General features: G+C 37.4%; 1 protein-coding gene across 2 annotated transcripts; it reads left to right on the top strand.

Annotated features, from left to right (window-relative positions):
* Positions 1-5,789: 5,789 nt before the first annotated feature.
* Positions 5,790-17,035, top strand: LOC149836945 (uncharacterized). Of its 2 annotated transcripts, none has more exons than XM_090005684.1 (4): positions 5,790-5,923; positions 10,444-10,950; positions 16,209-16,346; positions 16,752-17,035. In XM_090005684.1, the coding sequence occupies exons 1-4, from the start codon at positions 5,825-5,827 to the stop codon at positions 16,851-16,853; spliced, it is 846 nt and encodes a 281-aa protein (XP_089861810.1). In that variant the 5' UTR covers positions 5,790-5,824; the 3' UTR covers positions 16,854-17,035. The 2 variants fall into 2 exon arrangements, with proteins under 2 accessions (XP_089861810.1, XP_089861811.1); XM_090005685.1 differs by having other exon boundaries at positions 5,792-5,923; positions 10,459-10,950.
* The last annotated feature ends 4,074 nt before the right edge of the window (positions 17,036-21,109 follow it).

The raw sequence follows: 21,109 nt of genomic DNA, 5'->3' as shown, positions 1-21,109 counted from the left end.
CTTTAATGTATTAAAATTTCATTACTCAAAAAATCCTATTTTTTAGATCAATATAACACAATCCAAGGTTTGATCCTTAGCAAACAAACCATGCTAGACAAGTCGGTTAGATTGAGTTGATAAAGCTTGAACCTACCATTTTCAGATAATAGTTCAGCTCTTGGATCATCAATTGTGAAACGTGAGTAGGTTTCTTTAGTGCTTTAAAATCAACCCATCAATTTTTTCATAAATATTCAAGCCTCAAAAGATCAAACTTTTTTTTATCATAAACACATTTTCATAAATATTCAAGCCTCAAAAGATCAAACTTTCTTTATCAGAAACACATATCCCAGCAAATATCGATCCCTAGCAAATGAACCATGCCAATTAAATACATTGTGTCACAATTGGTCAGTATACAATAATTAATGAATACGATTATCCATCCTTAAAATTCGTTTTAAAAATATGAAAAATAAAATAAAAGTCATTGAATTTATAACTTGAGTGTGTTTGATTTCTATTAAAGTCCAATCAAGGCTTGAAGTAAATATTTTTTACTAAGTTGGCTAAGTAGGCTGGGTTGTCCTATTCAGCAAAATGAAAAGTGCTTTGGATTCTCTTTCTGTAGTCCCTCTATGAAATGCCAGCATATCTTATTAAGCCGACACCATAGTACAAATTTTAAAAGGGTTTGGTTTAAATAAAGATACTGAATGTGTACCCACAGGCCACAAGGGGCTATGCTCACCTGGTCGCAAGGCCTTTTCAATGTCATCGACGTCATGTTGTACTTCTGTTAGGGGCTTACCTGTCAAAATAAAAAAATAAAAAATAAAAAAATTACTGTATGGTAAGTCATGAATTTCTAACCCTGAAATTGATTATGCCAAGATTTTGATAATTTTAAAAAGTTAAACAGGTCTATGATAATTATTATTTTTTTAAGCATTTTTCTTTTTTTTGAAACACACAAGTCAATTACTTTTCAACTGTTAATCGTTAAACTGACAAAGTAGATGTCACTCACTTTCGGCACCTTTATGTGTTTTGGCCGACACAATGTTGTCAGTGTCGGTGCTAATCGGCCTGAATCCTCCCATTTAGGGTTGGGCATCCGGCCGGCTTGGGCCTGGCTCTGGCGGGTCGGATTTTAATTAAGTGTGGCCCAGTTCGGAGATGGCCTATGGACCGGTTTTGGCCGAGTTTTAAAGGGGCTCAGGTTTGAAGAGCAGCCCATGACCCGGCCCATTAGCCCAACAGAACAATAACCGAGTTTGACCTGTTCTGACCCAAATCTATTTTATAAATAGTAATAATTAACAAGTTCTCTCACTTCTCATATGCCCAACCAAAATTATCTTTTTAGTTTTCATAAAATTAATGCAACTAATTAAGTAAATAATAATAATTACAAAGTTATTATGCAATAGTTGATTTTAAAAAATTTCATATTATTAAAAAATTAATAAATAATTCAGGCCTATCGAGTCGAGCCAGTAGCCCGGGGGCCGGTTCAATAGCAGCCCACTATATAACGGGCAAGGTTTCGTCCCGGTACCTAACGGCCTGAGCCTAAAATCTTGGCCCAAACCCGGCCTGTTGTCCACCCCTACTCCCATTTGTATCATATCATCAGAAAATCGATACCAAACTAATTTGAATTGGCTATTTTTTAATAAAATGTAAAAAATACTTAAAATTAATTTTTTATTATTATTTTAGTAGTTTTAACACGTGTCATGTCCTGATTAACATAAAATATTTTTATTTTTATTTTCTAGCCGATTCAGAATAATTCACTTGAGAATCGATATCGGCCGATTCACCTGAATCGTTGGCCAAAAAAAATGATAAACTCTGATTCCCATATCAAGATACGACAAATCTAGCTAATTGGTTTTGTTTTTTCTAGATGGCTTTACCTTTTTTTGTTTGCCTAAAAAATTAGGCACTTTGGTCTAACCATTTGTCTAATTTGTCGCCTGAAAAAATCGGCATCATGTAAGTTGTCGCATGAAAAATCAGGCCTCATGATTTCGACCAAACAAAAAAAGTAAAGCCGTCAAGAAAACGATAAATTAAAGATGTTTGTTGTATTTCTTGTTCACGGTTGGTTATGGTATTGTGGTAAAATTTAGTGTCGTTGTTAGATTGTCAAAATATTTCAATGCTTTCCAATCCCCAACAGTAGTTAAGACTTTAAATTCTTTGATCAGCACTAAATTATATGTCAAATCACTTTAAACATTAACAATTCTTCTCCCAACATGCAATAAGAAGAAAGAATAATATTGTTTGAGCCCATTTAACATTAATACTAATTTGGTAAATGAATCAGGCCAAAGTTGAACCCAGATCCAACACTCAGCCTTAGGGATGTTAATGGGTCAGATTTTATCCACAATATATCTGAATCCGACTCCATATAGTTGGATGTGGAAGTCAAAATCATAACCATGTATAATCAGATACGAGTATATAGGTTTCATTTTTTGCTATATATATGAGAACTGAACATTATATATATATATATATATATATATATATATACAGATTTGATGGATATCCGAATCCTTTACATGTAAAAACCAGATTTTGTATGAGGTTCTCTCCATCTAAATCCAAATCCATTTAGCTAACATTCGATTAGTCGGACCTAGGGTTGGTCACGTCAATTCCAAATTTGAACCATTCTGCATCCCCACTCGGCCTTCTTGGGTCAAAGTTTGGTTCTGACTGTATCCATTGTTAGTTGTTCAGCTTTGTAAGTGTACTTGATCATGGTCTGAATCTAGCCAGGCATTATCCAAGTTTGTGCTAATAGGGTGAACTAGTGGTGTCAACAGGTCGGGTTTATCCAGATCCGACCCATGCCGAACCCTATAGGGTCCGGGTATGGTGATAAATAAGAAGACTTGATTAAGACCCGGGTTCGGATCCGAAGGTCCAATTAATACATGGAGCCAGGTATGGTTTATGAAAATTTATACCAGTTAATACCCACAATTTTTCAATGTAAAAATGATAAAAAATATTATTTTACCCGGCATGGCCCGGGTCTGGTTCATGTAGTTTTTATCGGGTCTGGGTATGGTTTCTCTTATGATAGATCCAATTCGACCCTGGTCCAGACCTGATACCAAATCCAAAAATTGGGGCCAGGTCTGGTTTCACCTGAGTCCGAACCAAACCCGACCAGTTCATCTATGTACCTGTTTATATCTAAATTGGAAATACCACCTTTTGGCTGGCCACCTTTAAGTGTATTTTTCAACCCTTCAACACAGACCGACACTTTTTTGGGTTGAGAAAGTGGAGTTTCTCATACTTTTGAGAAAGGGATGCCAAAACCAGCCACTTTGGGAAGTGCTTGCAAGTAGGGGTGTCGGGTTTACCAGGACCCGACCCAAACCAAACCCTATGAGGTACAGGTATGGTAATAAATAATAAGACCTGGGTCCGGACCCAAAGATCCCATTAATACATTGGCCCGGGTATAGTTTGTGAAATTTTATACCTGACCCGAGTTCCGATTAAGACCCACAAATTTTCAATGTAAAAATGATAAAGAATGCGGTTTTACCGGGTACGGTTCATGCAGTTCTTATCGTGACTGGGTATGGTTTTGCTTATAGTGAACCCAATTAAACCCTTGTCCAGGCCCTATACCATACCCAAAAACTGGGTCCAAGTCTGGTACCACCTGGGTCCGAACCAAACCAGACCGGTTGACACCCCTACTTGCAAGCTTTGAGACAAAGCAAACTGAGAATATACATTCCAGTTGAGAATGCATTTGCCCAGTTTTTTTTTTTTTTGTTTTGTTTTGGTTGGAGGCGGCGAAATGACTGCATATACCCACTTTCCTAAGAAAGCAGGTCACGGGGTTTGATCATGTGCCTCCCTCTCACGGAAAAGGGATTCTCACACTTTCACAAGTTGGGCAAATATGTCATTTTGATGGATTGTCAATGAGCTGTATCATATCATCAAGGCAACCAACAACTAGAACAATTAAAAATTAATTGGATAACAATGCGTAGCAGCCTAAGAAATTTCAACTTGATTCTTATCTCTTCCCAAAGAAATTCCTTTTCTTTTAGAATCTCTTTTTAGTTCCTTTTTCAATTGTTCCAAATTCGGATAAGAGGAATTTGATTGTTTGCAGCAATGTTGTAAGAATTGTCTCGGGCTATGAACCGTTTTCCAAAGGATTCAGGTGAATCGGGCGATACTGATTCAAAGCTGAATCGATCTGAATCGGCCAACTTTGAATCAGAGAATGACACATGTCAGAAAAATATTAAAATAATATTTAATATTAAAAATATTAAAAACATATTTTAAACTTTTTTATTTATTTGAAAATTAGTCGATTCAGGTCTGTTCCGTTACGATTTTCTGCCGATACTATATGTGGATACGTATGGGGGCGTTTCAGGCCAATACAGAGAACATTGGTTTGAAGGATTTCAGTCTCTCTCTCTCTCTCTCTCTTTTGAATCGAATGTTGAGATTGGACAACTGCCGACGTCTATCGCAACTGTGGTCCAGTTCAGATAGACTCAGTTGCTATCTGTACCTGTTCTTGGTGTGGGGGGATAATGGATGGGAATTGGATCGATTTTAAAGTAATAAAACTGTAAGTGGCTACAAAAAAGAATGTGATTTTTTTAACAGTCCAATATATATATCACCATGCGAAAGGAAAGAAACAAAAAACAAAATGTGGGATTGGTGGAATCACAAAATATCATCGTTGAATCATCCACAGGGATCGTGGAACAGTGATCACACTCAAGCTCATGGAAGACAAGATTAAGCTGGTTAATAAGGATGTAATTGATTTTGGTGTACCAATTTCAGCACACTTGGGCCTTCCCAGTGATGAAATCATGCAATTTCATAGCTAGGAATCTAGCTTAGCTAGCCATTTTAGATCAAGATTGGACATGAAAGGGACCTAATAATTGGTATCCGGCTGACATTGATCTGCAATGTACATTATTTGTGTCTCCATTATTAAAGCAATGAAGCCATTGCTCTCTCTCTCTCTCTCTCTCTCTCTCTCTCTCTCTCTCTCTCTCTCTCTCTCTCTCTCTCTATTATGTTCTTTTCTCTTGTGCTTTCTTTATTTGTTTTGGCTTTTGTTCTTGTTCAGTTCATGGGTTCAACATTTTGTTGATCTTCATGAGTGGTAATGTTGAATTACTTTCGTCTCTCTCTCTCTCTCTCTCTCTCTCTCTCTCTCTCTCTCTATATATATATATATATATATATATATATATATATAACCAGCTATTTTGGTTGTATCAGCTTACGTCAAAGCACAACTTCGGTCTCCAGCTGCGATATGACATGAGGTGAATGTGCAATCAGTTTACCAAACACATAAAGACTATATACCAAGTGAAGCCCTACCTATCATGTTAGCTTTATTGGAGAAATGAATGCAGGAATAGGACCCCTACGTGGATGGGACAAAGGCCTAAATGAAAAATATGGCATCACCCCATGAGACGGACGGCTTGTGGAGCAACATGCTTGTCCATTCTATTCTATGCCCTAAAGGAATGAGCTCAAGGTGTATGAGTTTAGGGTTAGGGGTACCATGGTTTCCCCCTGACATAGGCAAGGTTACATGTGTCATTTTGAGTAATTGTTTTTTGTGTAATGTAACCAATGCATGCATCCATGCATGGTTTGTACTTGGGAAAGGGATATCATTTGTCCCATATGGCAATCCCGTTCCTTTTTATGTGGGCATTAGAGAGATAGAAAGTGGAACTCGATAGATGTTGGGGAGAGAGAGAAAATCCTAGAGAGAGAGAGAGAGATGTTCGCAGACCTGGGCCTTCTCATCCCTTACCAATTCTCATCCGAATTCCACTACATCGAAGATATCTGCAACGGTACTCTTAACCAAAATGCAACGGTACTCTCTCTCTCTCTCTCTCTCGACATATATTAATCAAATCTTTTATTAATTGGCCATTCTATGTCTTTTAAATTGTGGGTTTTTCTCTTTTTTCTTTTTGTTTTTTCCGTTTTTAGTTATTTCATTACCACAACCAGAGAGAATTTGGTGACGTTTCTGTGATTTTTTTTTATATTGAAATTATACTGAAATTTTATTGCTCTTGTACCGTTAAGTTCCTCGGGGTCTTTAGGTGCTTGTCTTGCCGTTAAACTTGACGCCGTTAAGTTATTCTCACGGAAAATTCAATAATATTTTTGCTTGGGGAGGTGAAACGGAGTTGCATCCCGTTCTGGTCCCCCTTTCCTAATTTGGCAAAGTCAACGGCGATCTCTCGTTTTCCGTTCGCTACCTCCGTTCTCGGTCAACCGGAGATTGACGCTCTTGTTCTTTGACTGTTCTTGTGGTCTTTCTCTCATTCTTTTTTTTCTAATTTTTGGAGATTTTTTCTCATTATTTATTTATTTATGTATTGGCTGTTTGACGTGCCCTTCTTGATACTTTAAACGAAATTTATCATGTCATTGAATGTCAATATAGAAGAGCAAGCTTTATTGCATGAAAAAGTTTTATTGGCTATTTATAGCAAGGGTCCGCTTCATTTGGTAAGGGCGACTGGTGAACCTCATCAAAATGAAAGAGTGTCACTTGTTCGAAACCCATGGGTGTACATCTCTTGCTGGAAGGCCAAAGCGGGCTATATTCTCCAACAGGCAAGGTGCACCTGCGGTCTCTATGCTAATGAGTGCATGAGTCATGAGCGAGGTGGTTTTCTCTAGTTATCAAAAAATTATATATACACTTGGCTGATGAAACGCTTTAATATACAAAGGTAAATTTTGTATTTTTAGATGCGCAAATAAACAACTATCTGCATAATCATTTCCAAAATGACAAACCTGTCGCTAAGGGTGGGCAACCGGCCGGCCGGCCCCGCGCACTGGAAATACCACGGCTTATTATAGTATATATAAAATATATATTATACTATATATATATATATATATATATATATATATATATATATATATATATATATATATATATACACACACACACACCTGCCGAGAAGAAAACCTGCATACACGCTATGTCAAACTTCGATGGTACCGGGGGAACGGGATTGAACGATGCTAATGGGCCCAATGCATGCATGACTAGGTGTAGCCATAGCTTGAACTACTATGTGAACTGCGAGTTTCATGGATGTTTTGTTTCTTTTCTCTTGAATCTAACCATAGGGATATGATCTACATGTTTGGTTTTATACGGACCAGATCTTCAATCATCTGATTATCATGAAAAGAAAAGATTTTTTGAGGCTTTAAAATCAACCGCTCATAATATTGATAAATATTCAATCATTCAAAAATCACATTTTTTTATTGAAAATACATGATCCAACAGTTGATTCCTAGCAAATGTACCTTGCTGAACACATCTGGATTTGCAAAAAAAGTTTTGAAAATGCCCATATTTCTAGTTCTCATATTGTAGTATATATATCTATATATATATATAATGAAACATGTTAAATAGTGCTTTCAGGAGTTTTATATTTCTTTTTTAAATTTCTAGTATACAGAAGCAGTCACATGTTTGATTTTATATGGATTGGCTCTTGGATCATCAGATTCTGACACATGGATTGGTTTTTATAGAGTTTTAAAATTCAACGGCATAGTCTTTATAAAAATTTTATACTTGAAAACTCATTTTTTATCAAAAAATATGATTCAGATGTCGATTCCTAGCAAATGTACTATGCCAAACAGATGTACTGGGTCAAAAAAAAAATTAGGATGTTTTGTACTGGGTCAAAATTGCTAAAATAGATGATGCTGAAAAATCCCTTTCTAAACATTTAGCATATTTTATTTGTAGGCTTTCACCACTCTATTTATACACACCTCTCTGAGTTCAGTTTAGTCCAGGCAGGGTTTTAGCTTAAAACGCAACCAGGCCCAAAACAATCCCATTTGTGTTGAGCTTTTCTCGGCCAAGCACGGAAGTACAGACCGCCTGGGCCGCTTGTCTGGTAGGAACCGTTAGTGGGGCTCACCTTGTGTTGAGGGACGTTGCAAGTTCAAAACCCAATGGTACGGTTGTATAACTGGTAAGGGGTGGGACTAAACCCAGCTTAACCTATTAAAAAGAAAAAAAGAACCAACAATAATTCTGTCCTTTAAGATGAAGGAAGCTAATAAATAAAGACTTGTTGTGTCCTTCATACACAGTTGTTCAACTTTTAAAATATAAAAAAAAAAAAAAAAACAAAGTTGGGAACTCCTGCAAGTGCAAACCTAAGAAAGGCATCTAGCCCAAAAGACAAAAGAGACAGGGTGGCACAAAGCACTAAAAGAAAAGTGGGTTTAGTAATGTGCACTGCCACAAACTAAAACGTGAAAAAATGGCTTACCATATTTGGGGTTGCTTGTAGGCCCGTGAGTGGAGGATATTTGTTCATTCATTCAACGATGCTAAGTAGGGGTGTCAACGGGTCGGGTTTACCCAGACTCGATCCGAACCAAACTCTCTAGGGTTTGGGTATGGTGATAAATAATAAGACTCAATTAAGACATAGGTTTGGACCCGAAAGTCCGATTAATACATGAACCCGAGTATAGTTTGTGAAATTTTATACCAGACCCAGACCTGACCCAATGTAAAAATGATAAAAAAAATGGTTTTGCCAGGTATGGTCAGGGTCTGGTTCATGAAGTTTTTATCGGATTTGGATATGGTTTATCTTATAATTGATTCAATTAAACTCGAATCCAGACCCAATATTATATCCAAAAACCCAGTCCAAGTCTGGTTTCACCTGGGTCCAAACCAGACCCGACCCGACCCGTTGACACCTATATTGCTAAGGCAGGGTGGTTGTGGGGCCTCAGACAGGGTTTTCCTCGGTGAAGGTTTTTCATCATTAAAAAAATCACGTGGCTGACCTCCATTTCATCATTTAACAGTCAAAGAAATGTAGATGAATATATGGTGTAAGGTTTTCATGGTCCTACGGGGGGCTCTGCGTGGTTGGTAGGACTGTCAGTGCACACGTCTCCTTGTGATGGGACGTTGCAGGTTCAAACCGGTATGTTGAATAATAACGGGTCTGCCTAACCCCAGCTTGCCTTTCAAAAAAAAGGTTTTCGTAGTCTATTTTTAACTCTCTACGACTGCAGGCCTTAGTCCAAAATGAATAGAGCGTGTGTATGGTAAAAAGATCAGGTGCAATATGATTGCACAAATATTTATGCATTAAGCACCTGATCACCCACCATCTTCGGGGACAGGCCTGTCAGTTGTGGGGCCCAAGGCCTGGTGGAGGGCGATCAGGTATGCACAAATATTTGTGCAATCATATTGCACCCGATCCGGATTCGTGTATGTCCGTATCTTAAGGAAAAAAAAACATTTTTTATGGTCTCAATTGCTGTTGTAGCCCAATGCAAGAAAAGTCGGTCACTCAATGAATTTGTTCTTTGAGTAAAAGAGTTTGATATTACACGTCTGCAGTTCAATTCATGCACCAAATTTACCAATCAATGAATTTGTTTCAAAGCGTCTGAAAGGATCATAGAAATGGCAACCAACCTGCTCTCTTTTCCTTGTTCGATTCACCAAATTTACCAATCAATGAATACATTCCAAAGCATGTGAAAGGGACCATAGAAGCTGAGGTATTCGGGCTTGGCTCATTAAGGGTAGCTTGGCGAAATGATCATGAACTGGCTCGTTTTCTTTAAAAAAACTTTTTTTAAGTGTTTTTTAATATTGATAATATATAATAAATGTATAAAACACATATAATATATGTATAAAATATATAAGTATATAATATGTAAAATGAGCCTATACGAGCCACGCCAATCCGAGCCTGTCATGTTCGTGCTTGGCTCGTTTACCTAAACGAGATGGCTCATAGCTCTGCTCTTCCAGCTAAGCTTCTCACGAGTCGAGATGAGCACGTCTCGTTTCCCAGCCCAAACCCCACCTACTCTCTATTCCAATCTTCACTAGTGTGGAAGTGTCGGTCTGTTTTGGTGCACTCAAAATATGTCCACATATCAACACTGTAAGTTCATTAGTTTGGAAGGTCATTAATTTACATTATATTACAAAGCTGGGTGGAGCAAGATACTATAGGGTCCATTTACATCTTGTGCGGATCTTAGTAGAGTTTTGGATCCATCTTAAATTCATATTAGAATTAAGTTTTTTATGATTCTTTTATTGTTTTATATATATATATATATTTATGGTAAAAAAACGGATAAAAAAAAGAGCATGATCAGATGTTATAAGTGATTTTCAAATTTCTTTTTTGTATTTTTTTTTTTGCATAGTTTTATAATTTAGTAGTTGTGGTAAGGTGTCAATTCGGTCGGTGTTGGGGTTGGGGGGGCGATCCTCCTGTTCAGTGTTGTAAGAATTTTCTTGGTTGGGTTGAGTCTTACTCCTACGCTTGAACTCAGAGCAACCTCTTCCAGGGCTCCACCATATCGGAGTATGATCTTGGTGGTGAAGGAGACCTCTTCAAAGCCCCTGAACCCATCATTGAGGAGCCCACATTGGCGCTTGATCCTGTAACAACTGCTGCCATCTCCCTCATCTCTGGCGCAGACCCAGATGGCGTCCTCGCCGAGCAGACCATGGAGGCCTTCACCCAACTGGAGCCTCTCCAAGGCGTCGGACCCCTTATGAGCGAGGCCTTCTATGAGGCTAAGAAGGATCTGATTGAGAAGTCGGCGATCGACGAAATCTTTCCGGCAATCCCAGAGCCGACGATCCTGGTATTGGATGTGGAGACAGAGGAGGATGCGGCAATTAGATTGCAGAAGAGCATCAGCTCCGAGTGCCTGGCCTCCATGGAGTGGATCAATGGCGCCTGGCCACTGCCGCCGGTGTTCCTCGATTTTCAGCGCCTCAATTTGGAAGAGGAACTTGGAATGAGGAGGGCTTTCAGTGATGGTGATATTCAGGTAATAATGTCATTCTTGATTTCTTGATTATAAATTTGGGTGTTGTGTTGCTGTTTGCATTTAGCGGTAGTGATTTTTTTTTTTGGATTGATACTGTTCTTTAAGTTGCTGAAGTCACAGAAATGGAAGTGAATTGTTCAATATTCACATTTTTTTTCCTGTTTTGTGTTTGATCCTGTTTCCTGTAAGTAACATTTGGGATTGGCAGAATTCTACTGCAATTACATAGTAGCAGTAGCAGTGCCCAGAGTTTGGTACTGCAAGATTGTTGGCATCTCCACAGCCATGTTCTTCATTTTCTGAAAGAAAGAAGAAGAAAAGCAGTAGCTTCAGTTGCAGCAGCAGTGATTCTAGTACACAGTCACAGTTCTTAAGATTAGCTCTCATAGGTTAGTTGTTCCTCTCAAACTAATATTAGATCCCCTGATGTCCCACAATAGGAGTTTAGAAATGTCCCACAATAGGAGTTTAGAACAGGCAAAGTTACAGGTTTTAGGAACAAAAACCACGTAGAGTTCCAGTGGCTAGAAGGTTGATCTCATAGACATGTATTCGCATGACAAAATCTCTCTATATTGAAAAGATCTGTTTAACTGCGTCACTTAGGATGACTCAATGATTTGATGAAGGTCACACAGCAGTCTGTTCTAATCAATGGCCTAGCTTCCCCCCCTAAATCATTTTCGAGGTCCACCTAGTATGTCTCTTTGGGTCCTATAATGCTTTCTTAGATATGCAATTGCTTCAAACAGTATGAGCAACTGTCCCATTTAGTGGAAGGATGTCAATGATATCTTTCCTCACTCACATAAGACTGTATATAAGTGGGGTCCTTTTGCCTGGTCTTTAATTTTTCTGCTATTTACATAGCCAAAAGAATACTTGAACTAATACCTATAGTGCATTTTAATGGTAATGGTACACACACTTCGTTGTTCTGTCGTTAGCCTGAGATATGAAAATTGATTGACATATTAATCTTTCAAGTCTTTTGCCATTCTTCACTTGACCCATTACTTTTAAGACCCTCAACTTACTAGCCTTAACTAACTTTCACCTAGTTCTGAAGAAGATTTTGGGGAAACTCTAAGTTTTTCTTTTATCAACACTTAATTTGGTTGCTATTTCTGTTTGGTTTTCCCATGCCCATGTAAGCTTATGTCTTATCCAAGTTCTCACTGTAACTATGTCACATGGGTACGGGTGCGGGGGTGTGGTACTTTCAAAAAACTTGGGTGCGAGGGTGCGGCAATATATATATATATATATATATATATATATATATATATATATATATATATATATATATATATATATATATATATATATATATATAAAGTCCAAAAGTTGGACATAAATAACCCTGGGTGCATTGACCGCACCCAGGGTCAGGTTGACCGCACCAGGTGCCGCACGCGCACCCGCGTTGCGTCACGTCGACGTGGGTGCAGCACCCAGTTGGCCGAGTCCCTGTGACATAGCTGCAACATTTCCCCTAGTGCATAACAAATTATTTTTTTTCTTTTTTCTTTCTTAGGACCAGTTCATTGTAATTATTGTTCTGTCATGGGTGTTAGCAATTCATCAGTATGTTTCTAATCTTATCTACAACCTATGTTACTTGGACACTGATACGGGAAGAAGTGTCAGACACTGCGGGCTGCATCCTAAAAATCAAGACACTTGGAGACATGTGTGTATATATATATATATATATATAGAGAGAGAGAGAGAGAGAGAGTGGTGGTGGTCCACCCTTGTCCCCCCTTCAAAATCTGTAACATATGTTTTTTGGCAAATCTGACCATATGAATGTGATCTCTCCATGGTTGAAAACATATTAATAGATTCTTGGATCAAAAATTTTTTATGTATAGGTACAATTTTATGATATAGAAAACTTCATAAATTTCATAACCATTGATTTTTGGACCCTTATAAAATCTTATCTACACATCATAAAAGTTTGATCCAAGTGTCTATTCATATGTTTTCAACCATGGAGATCACATCCATATGGTCAGATTTGCTAAAAACTATGTCTAATACGCCGAGTTTGAAGGAGAAGACAAAGGGTAGACCATCCTCCTTCTCATATATATATATATATATATATATATATATATATATATATATATATATATATATATATATATATATATATATAAAGAAAGAAAGAGAAATTTAAAGAATTATGCAAACAAAACTATAAAATATAAAATGGACAATCTTTTCTCATTTGCAATCTGATCCTTGATGATTTACACAAATGTCAATGATGCTGTAAGATTTTAAGTACCAAAAGTGAAAACAAATCATCAAAACTAATGGGAGCATCGGATGCTCGATGCTGGCATGATGGATACTTCCCAGGTAAGTATCTTCCAACTATAAAATACTCTACACTTGTTTAATAAGGAAATGTCCACAAAGCTGGAGACCCATGTTTATGATACCCAACACTGGACACAGGTATGACAGTTGCTGGACACAGCATGTCGAGACACCTTTTAAAGTGTCAGACATTCGACATGCGTGTCCATATTTTTGGACACACCTAAGTTTAAAAACAGAGTGTTGGTGTCAGTGTTGGGAAGTGTCTGACACCAACACTTCAACCTAGGTGAAGTGTCCATGTAACAGGCTACAACCGAAAAACTTAGATCATTATTAACTTCCAACTATCTATTCATTTCATTGAGTGATAGAGATGGATGATTGGCCAAAATTTTCTGCTTGTGCACTCTTTTTGGTATATCTTCTTTGGATTCAGAATCAGTTCTTGCCCTTTGGGATCCAGTCCTCTATTGTAACATCAAATAGGAGCATGACTCTTCACCTTTTGTATGCTACCTTTTTCTATGTACAATGTTTTTGCAATTCCTATAGAGCCAAACAATGGAATCACTGGTCAAGAATCAAGACAACCTTAGAAACCCTTTTTCTTTTTTCTTGTTTTAAGGATTGAGACAACCTTAGATTTTGGACAAGTCCGTTCTACAGTTTCGTCACTTTAATCATATAGTGTTCAGATGTAGTACAACGTCCATTCTACATTTTAACCACTTGAAACATATAGTGCACAGATATTGTTATCTGCAAACCAAAATTTTCTTAAATCTCATGGATGCTTCTGATGCCTTGCTACTAAGTCAAGTAAGTCATCTATGACTCAAACATGAAGACTTAATGCTGGCTTGTCAGCTGTAGGTAAAGAGTTTACAATCTTTTGGTCTCAGGGCCGTACAGAGCAGAGTTGTCAGTTGGGGAAGCGGGAAGCAAGGCACTTCCAAAATTTTAGGAAGCGGGAAACGCTGGACGACTTAGAAACGAACCAGGAATCGTCTCGGATGCAACCTAGGAAGCGACATAGAAAGTGAGGGGGAAGCGAAAAAAGAGAAAAAAGTAAGAAAAAAAACACAAAAAAATAAAAAACTAAAGGCAAGCAAGGGGGAAGCTCGCTTCCCATTTAGGGGACGCTTCCCCTAAATTGGAAGGCCATTTCCCTTAAATTGGGAAGAACACTTCCGAATTTTTTTTGGCGCTTCCCCGCACGTTTCGGAAGCACCATGTTTCGCACTTCCGAAACATGCTTCAAGGAAGCATGCTTCCCCATATTGTATGGTGCTTCCGGTAACTCTGGTACAGAGTCAAGACAAAGTCTTTTTTCTGTTAATGGCTCTTGTTGCTTAAAAATAACGAAAAGGAGTAAGAGACTCCAATGAATTTGAAACAGATAGTCTATATGTGACTTTTATTGAACATTGATTAACTCAACCAAGTCTTCTATAACTCAAGCATGCGTGTTTTGTGGCTATAGTGTTCAGATAGTAACGCATGAACTACTCTCTGTTTGGATGAAATGGTGCATTTTCTCCTTATGACATTTTTGTACAAGCCCTAAATGATGTAGATGCCGACATGAAGCTTTTGTTCTGTTTCGCTCTTTTAGCATGGCTATCTGAACATTTTGTGTAGGCTACCCTGGCTGACAAGTAACTGATGTGATGCCACTTCCTATTGATATGCTTTTGTTCTGCTTCACTCTTTAAGGTTGGCTATCTGAACATTTTGTGTAAGCTCCCGTCTGGCAAGTAGCTGATGTGATACCACTTTCTATTGAGATCACTTCAGATGCTACGTAGTGATTTGACTTACTTGGATTACCCCTATAGAGAGCAGTTTGATGGTTCCAGCCTTTGTCACACTGACACTATTTTGCCCTCCTAACCTGTGTCAACACACGTCGACACCTAGACATGCCATTTTACCCTCCGTACATACAAGTTTGTATTCAATTTATAATTTATAATTTATAATTATATTTTCAATTTATAACTTTATATTTTCAGTATATAATATATATCTTAGATATAGCATATATATTTAGATTATATTGAGTTTATTTTGAATTTATTTTGTATTTATGTGATATTTAATATATATATATATATAGCCGTGTCCCCGTACCCACATTTTTTGGAATTGTTGTGCTGTACCCTCCGTACCCGTACCTGCACTCGCACCCGTACCCAGGTGACATAGGTTCCAGCATGATTCTGGATAGCATCAAAGTCAAAAGGGCTTGAAAGTATCTCCTTCGCACACAACACGCACACACATATGTCGGCACATGCAAGGATATAATTTGTTGGTTTCGGATATGTATTCAATAATCTGCTAGGACATACACACACTGGTTTTGGTGTGTATTCAATAATCTTCATCTCTAGGAAACACACACACATGCATGTACTATGTACCCATACAATCTTTTTTCCATGTCACATTATTGCAAGGAGGTTCTTGTTGGTCCAATTTTACGCAGCAGTAAAGTTACCGTCGAGATCTGCTAGGACATACACACACTGGTTTTGGTGTGTATTCAATAATCTTCATCTCTAGGAAACACACACACATGCATGTACTATGTACCCATACAATCTTTTTTCCATGTCACATTATTGCAAGGAGGTTCTTGTTGGTCCAATTTTACGCAGCAGTAAAGTTACCGTCGAGTCTGGATAAATGCTAAACTCTTAGCAGGATAATTTGGCTACTTTTCCTTACTCTGGTGAATGGGAGAAAAACTGCTATTCTAGTTTAAAAATTGGTATAATCAAAATGTATCGCAGAGAAATTTATGTTCTTTGACCACTGCAGTTCTTAGCTTTGCCATGCTATATCAACTAGATTTTTAGACGTCTGGCATACTCCACAAGATGTTGGCCATCATTGATTTTGAGTTTTTATGGCAGACACTTGGAAATGGTAATACTTGTGCAACCTTTGAGCGGCCACTGACAATCGGCAATTACACTATCGAAGAACGCCAACAAAGACTCCACAAATATAGAAATAAAAGGACAAAGAGGAATTTCAACAGAAATATCAAGGTAATTAAGGTTTTTACCGAATAAATGCATAAGTTGTTTATCAAGATACATGTGTGTGCATGTGTATTTCAAATTTTCCCATTTCAAGAGTGTTTTTCTCCTATTCGGTATCTTATTGGACATGGAAATCTTGTTTCTGTCCTTTTTTTTCTCTTTCTATGTTCTGCAAATGGAAACGAGGGCAAGATGCAGATCTTCATGTTCTTAAATTTTGCCAGGTCTATAGGAAATTTGTGTTGCTTTTCATTCTTATCGTTCTTATCTTCTTGGATTTGACAAAAATGAAACTATATTTTCTACATCAAACTATTTTTTCCTCTACATCCCATTTTTATCTTTCCTTTTTCCCTTTTAGTCTTACTGATGAACTCGTTATTCAATTATACTGAAAGAGTGCCTTTCCAGTATGCTTGCAGGAAAGCACTGGCAGACAGTCAGCCAAGAGTTCGAGGGAGGTTTGCTAAGAGCGAGGATTCTACATCTGCCTTAGGAACCAAGTCTACTTAGAATTATCTTCTCTTTTCCGGTTATTTGTCAGCCTTAAAACTAGGATCTCTTATCCCTGGCTAGAATCTTTCTAGCACTTTCTTTCTCTTCTCCTCTCTTTTCTGGTTCAGATTTTGACTAATTGCTTGATACTGGTCCTGTTGTATATAAGGTTTGAATAAAACAGAAGTTGAAATCTGGTGCAGCGATAGTCTTTGAATGTGGCATCTAAATGTACTATATATATATATATATATAGAGAGAGAGAGAGAGACGTCTTCTCTGTGTGTGGTTGAATTCCATAATCTACCTATGGGGATGAAGAAATTTCAAAATTCGGTCATGATAAACTGAGTTGTCTTTATAACTATTGTTTCTCTTGTGTGTGTGTGTGTGTTTTTTTTTGAAAGGCTAGCTGGGGACCCCTACCAGATATCTCTTAAGCCCCATGTGGCAGAAGGATTCAAACCTGAGCCTTCAGCTTGGCACATGACCCCGCTTACCACATGGGATACCACCTCGGTGGTATTGCTTCTCTTCTTCCTTGAATGACTGGTCAAAACCTGGACATCTTGTAGATCTTTTGCAAATTATTTTGATCTCCTTCATAGACAAGAATGTGTAAAAGCCCTCTTCTGATTTCCAACTTCCGTATGTGCATCATGTTAATCAAGCGTGCTAAACATCTTTAAGCAAATTTATGAAGTTCTTTATTGACCGTTTGGGAATATATAGTTATAAAAAACATCCTTGTCTGTTGGTTTATTGAAACAGTGGTACTCCTAGGACTGATCCAATTTGCTTTACAGCAGAAGATTTTTCTGCTAAAATAGCTCGGCTCAGGCAAAATAATGAAAAGATTAGGAGCATAAACACATGCACACACAAGAGCACGTTTTTAAGTAATTCGGTTTAAGATGCCTACATTCACGATAATGACTCTTCTCCTTCTTTTCTTATTTCTTATTTTCTCTCTTACACAATTTTGGTGGTCTCTTCATAATATACATTAGTCTTTAGATGCCATGAGACTCTTGTTAAGAAAGGTAAGTGAGGTTTTCAACTCTTACAAGATTGAGGTAAGTGAGAATGGAATTTTCTCTCACAAGGTAAGCTTATAATTCCTTCTACTTTGTTTTTTGTTTCCTCCTTATGTCTTGCCAAATTCAACGTTTCACCGTGATGAGGTTTCCTTTCTTCACTGTTACCTTTTGCAATATTTGTTCCCTCCTTATGTTTTGCCAAGTTCAATGTGCCACCTCGACGAGGTTTATTTTCTTTGTTTTCTTTTCTAATATTTCTTTTTAGCATCATATTGTGACAACCATCATTAACACATACCTCTCTGGACTCAGCTTCTGCCTTAACACGCCCGCTCACGGCTAGCTCCAGCTCTTGGAGATTTGGCTTTGTCTGCAACATCCATACTTGCCTCTTCAATGTACACACTTTCCTTAACATGCTACCTCAAGCCAATCGCCATCTCCTAGAGATTGAGCTTCTCTTAACATACAAAATATGGGCCCTGCAATGGCTTTGGTAAAAATGTCTACTGCTTGATCTTTTGAGAAAATAAACTTCACATGCATTTTGTGTTTTGCAACTTTTTTCCCAAACAAAGTGGTAATTGATTTCAATGTGTTTTGGTCAGGTATGAAAAACAGGATTGACGGTAAGGTAGGTAGCTCTTAAATTGTCACACCTCAATGTAAAAATAGTTTTCTGACTTATTTTCAATTGAATTAAGAGATTTTTCAACCACATTAACTCAAACACTACTCATGCCAAAGCCTTGTATTTCGCTTCATTTCTTGATCTGGCTACAGTGTGATGCTTATTGGAGCTTCAAGAGATAATGTTAGGCCTTAAACAAGTTAAATATCCATTGGTGGTTTTTCGATCACCGGGGCAGCCTGCCCAATTTGCATCAGAAGCAGACGGGTCCAAATAACTGGATTTGACAAATTTAAGACCAAAATTAATTCTCTTTCAAATACTGCAGAATTCGTTTTACTTGATTCTAATGGTCCTGAGTAGGCTCATGCACGAATTGGCATGCCTTATTAACATAACATGCAACATCAGGCCATGTGAGTAACATATTGAAGAGCCCTAACAATACTTTAATATTGTGTAGCATCAAACATAGGTTCACCACTAAATTTAGACAGTCACATTGGGAGCAGCAGTGGTGACTATAGGTTTTGACTCTGTCATTTGTATTTTAGCCAAGAGATCATAAATATACTTTTTTTGAGAGAAAATAAGACCGTTACCAACCTAATGAACTTCAATTCCTAAGAAAAATGCAACTCTCCAAGATCTTTTATTGAAAAACTCACTACCAAAATTGTCATTGAAGTTTTGGACATCCCTTTGAGAACTCTCAATAACAATAATATCGTCCACGTACACAAGAATATACATGACAAGTTCGTTGGACCTTTTGATAAACAGAGATGAATCAGCCTTAGTCTCAACAAAACCAACACCAATCAAGTAATTTTGAAGACTTTCGAACCAGGCCTGAAGAACTTGTTTAAGCCCATAAAGAATTTTTGTGAGTTTACATATATGATGAAGGCACTTCTTATTCTCAAACCTAAGAGGTTGAGCTATATAAACTACTTCTTTCAAGAAGTCATGCAGAAAAGCATTGTTGGCATCCAATTGATGATTTTTTTCATTCAACCTAAAGCAACAAACAAAACAACTCTAATGATAGTTGGCTTAATCACAGGACTAAAAGTTTCAAAATAGTCAACTCTCTCTTGTTGACTATAGCCTTTGGCTATAAGTCTGACCTTGTAATGAGAAACTCTACCATTTGCATGACACTTAAACTCGATATATCCATTTTCACTAGACAATATTATAATGGTTATTTGGGGAAACCAAAATCTAGGTATGATTTTTGTGAAGGGACTTCATTTTCATCTTTCATGGCTTGAACCCACTTAGGATCTTGAAGGGCATGTTAGAGGTTACAAGACTCTTTCTTCATGGGTCAACTCACTAACGAGGGCTTCAGAAATAGGATATGAAGGATTTGGGTTTTCTCGTACCATTCTGAGATCGAGTGACCATGTGATGAGATCGAATAAAAAATTGACATGAGAGATCAACTACAATATTTATTCCATCATTTGAGTTTCGAACAACCGCTCTAGCTTTAGGGCGGCGTTCCTTTGGTTGTCAAGTGGTCTCATGAGAATCGGTTTGAATGACTGCTTGAACTGTCATCATTTCACCAGGTGGCTCATGAGATTTGGGTCTAAATTTTAGGTTCATAAACTTGATATTAGAGAAAAACCAGTTAGGTTTTGTGTGTCATAGAAGAGGTTGAAACATAGGGGATGTCATTTTTGAGCTTTGACTTTGTAGTCACTCTTTCACCTCTATGGTACTAGTGGGTTCGTTAGTTTTCGTATACAAAAAAATTTGTTTATCAAAGGCAAGATGACGTTAGACAAAAATTCTTTTAGATAAAGGGTCATAGCAAATGAATCCCTTATGACAAGTCTCGTATCCAATAAAAACATATGGCCTGGACTTGGGGGGCGGGGCAATTTTATCCGATTGAAAGGGACAAGATGAGGGTAGCACGTGCACCCAAAAACTCTAAAGTAGTCATATTGAGGGAATCTTTTGAATATCAATTCAAATCGAGACTTGTTATTTAGATTGACACACAACAATCTTTTTATGATATGAACCGCCATAGGAAAGGCATAAACCCCAAAACTCATTTTCATAGAAGCATATATCATTAGGCTCATACTTGTCTCTACCACATGTCGATGCTTTCTTTCAACAACTTTGTTTTGTTGTAGTGTATGAAGACATGACAACCATCTTTTAATACCATATTTTGTTAAAAATTTAGAAAAACTTATACTTAATAACTCACCACCATCACTATGAAAAAATTTAATCGCATTCCCAAGTTGTTTTTCAACAATGTTTTTAAAGTTTTCAAAACATCTTTGAGTCTCAAATTGTCAGGTTAAGAAAAAAATGCAAAAAAAAATCTTGAATAATCATCCACCAAGAGTAAGTAGTATTTAAAACCTTCTTTAGATAAACAAGGAGAAAGACCCTACAAATCAGCATGAATTAGTTCAAGAGGATGAGATGCATGAAATTCAGCATGATCAAATGTTAATCTAAGAATTTTAGCCACCACACATGTAGAGCAAAAACTTGATCATAGGTCCTTTCCAAATTATGAAATATTATTTTCCCAAGAGTTTCAAACACCTTATTCCCTGAATGCT

Source organism: Nuphar pumila, chromosome 5 (assembly GCF_984573655.1).
Source record: "Nuphar pumila chromosome 5, dmNupPumi1.hap1.1, whole genome shotgun sequence".
NCBI lineage: Eukaryota > Viridiplantae > Streptophyta > Magnoliopsida > Nymphaeales > Nymphaeaceae > Nuphar > Nuphar pumila.
This window is presented reverse-complemented; position numbering and strand designations above follow the sequence as displayed.

Bases quoted from the DNA above. Each gene is read 5' to 3' on its own strand.
- LOC149836945 (XM_090005684.1), top strand. From the start codon at position 5,825: ATGTTCGCAGACCTGGGCCTTCTCATCCCTTACCAATTCTCATCCGAA. The intron at 5,924-10,443 runs GTACTCTCTCTC...GCTTGAACTCAG, and splicing joins CTCTTAACCAAAATGCAACG to AGCAACCTCTTCCAGGGCTC. The intron at 10,951-16,208 runs GTAATAATGTCA...TTTTTATGGCAG, and splicing joins TCAGTGATGGTGATATTCAG to ACACTTGGAAATGGTAATAC.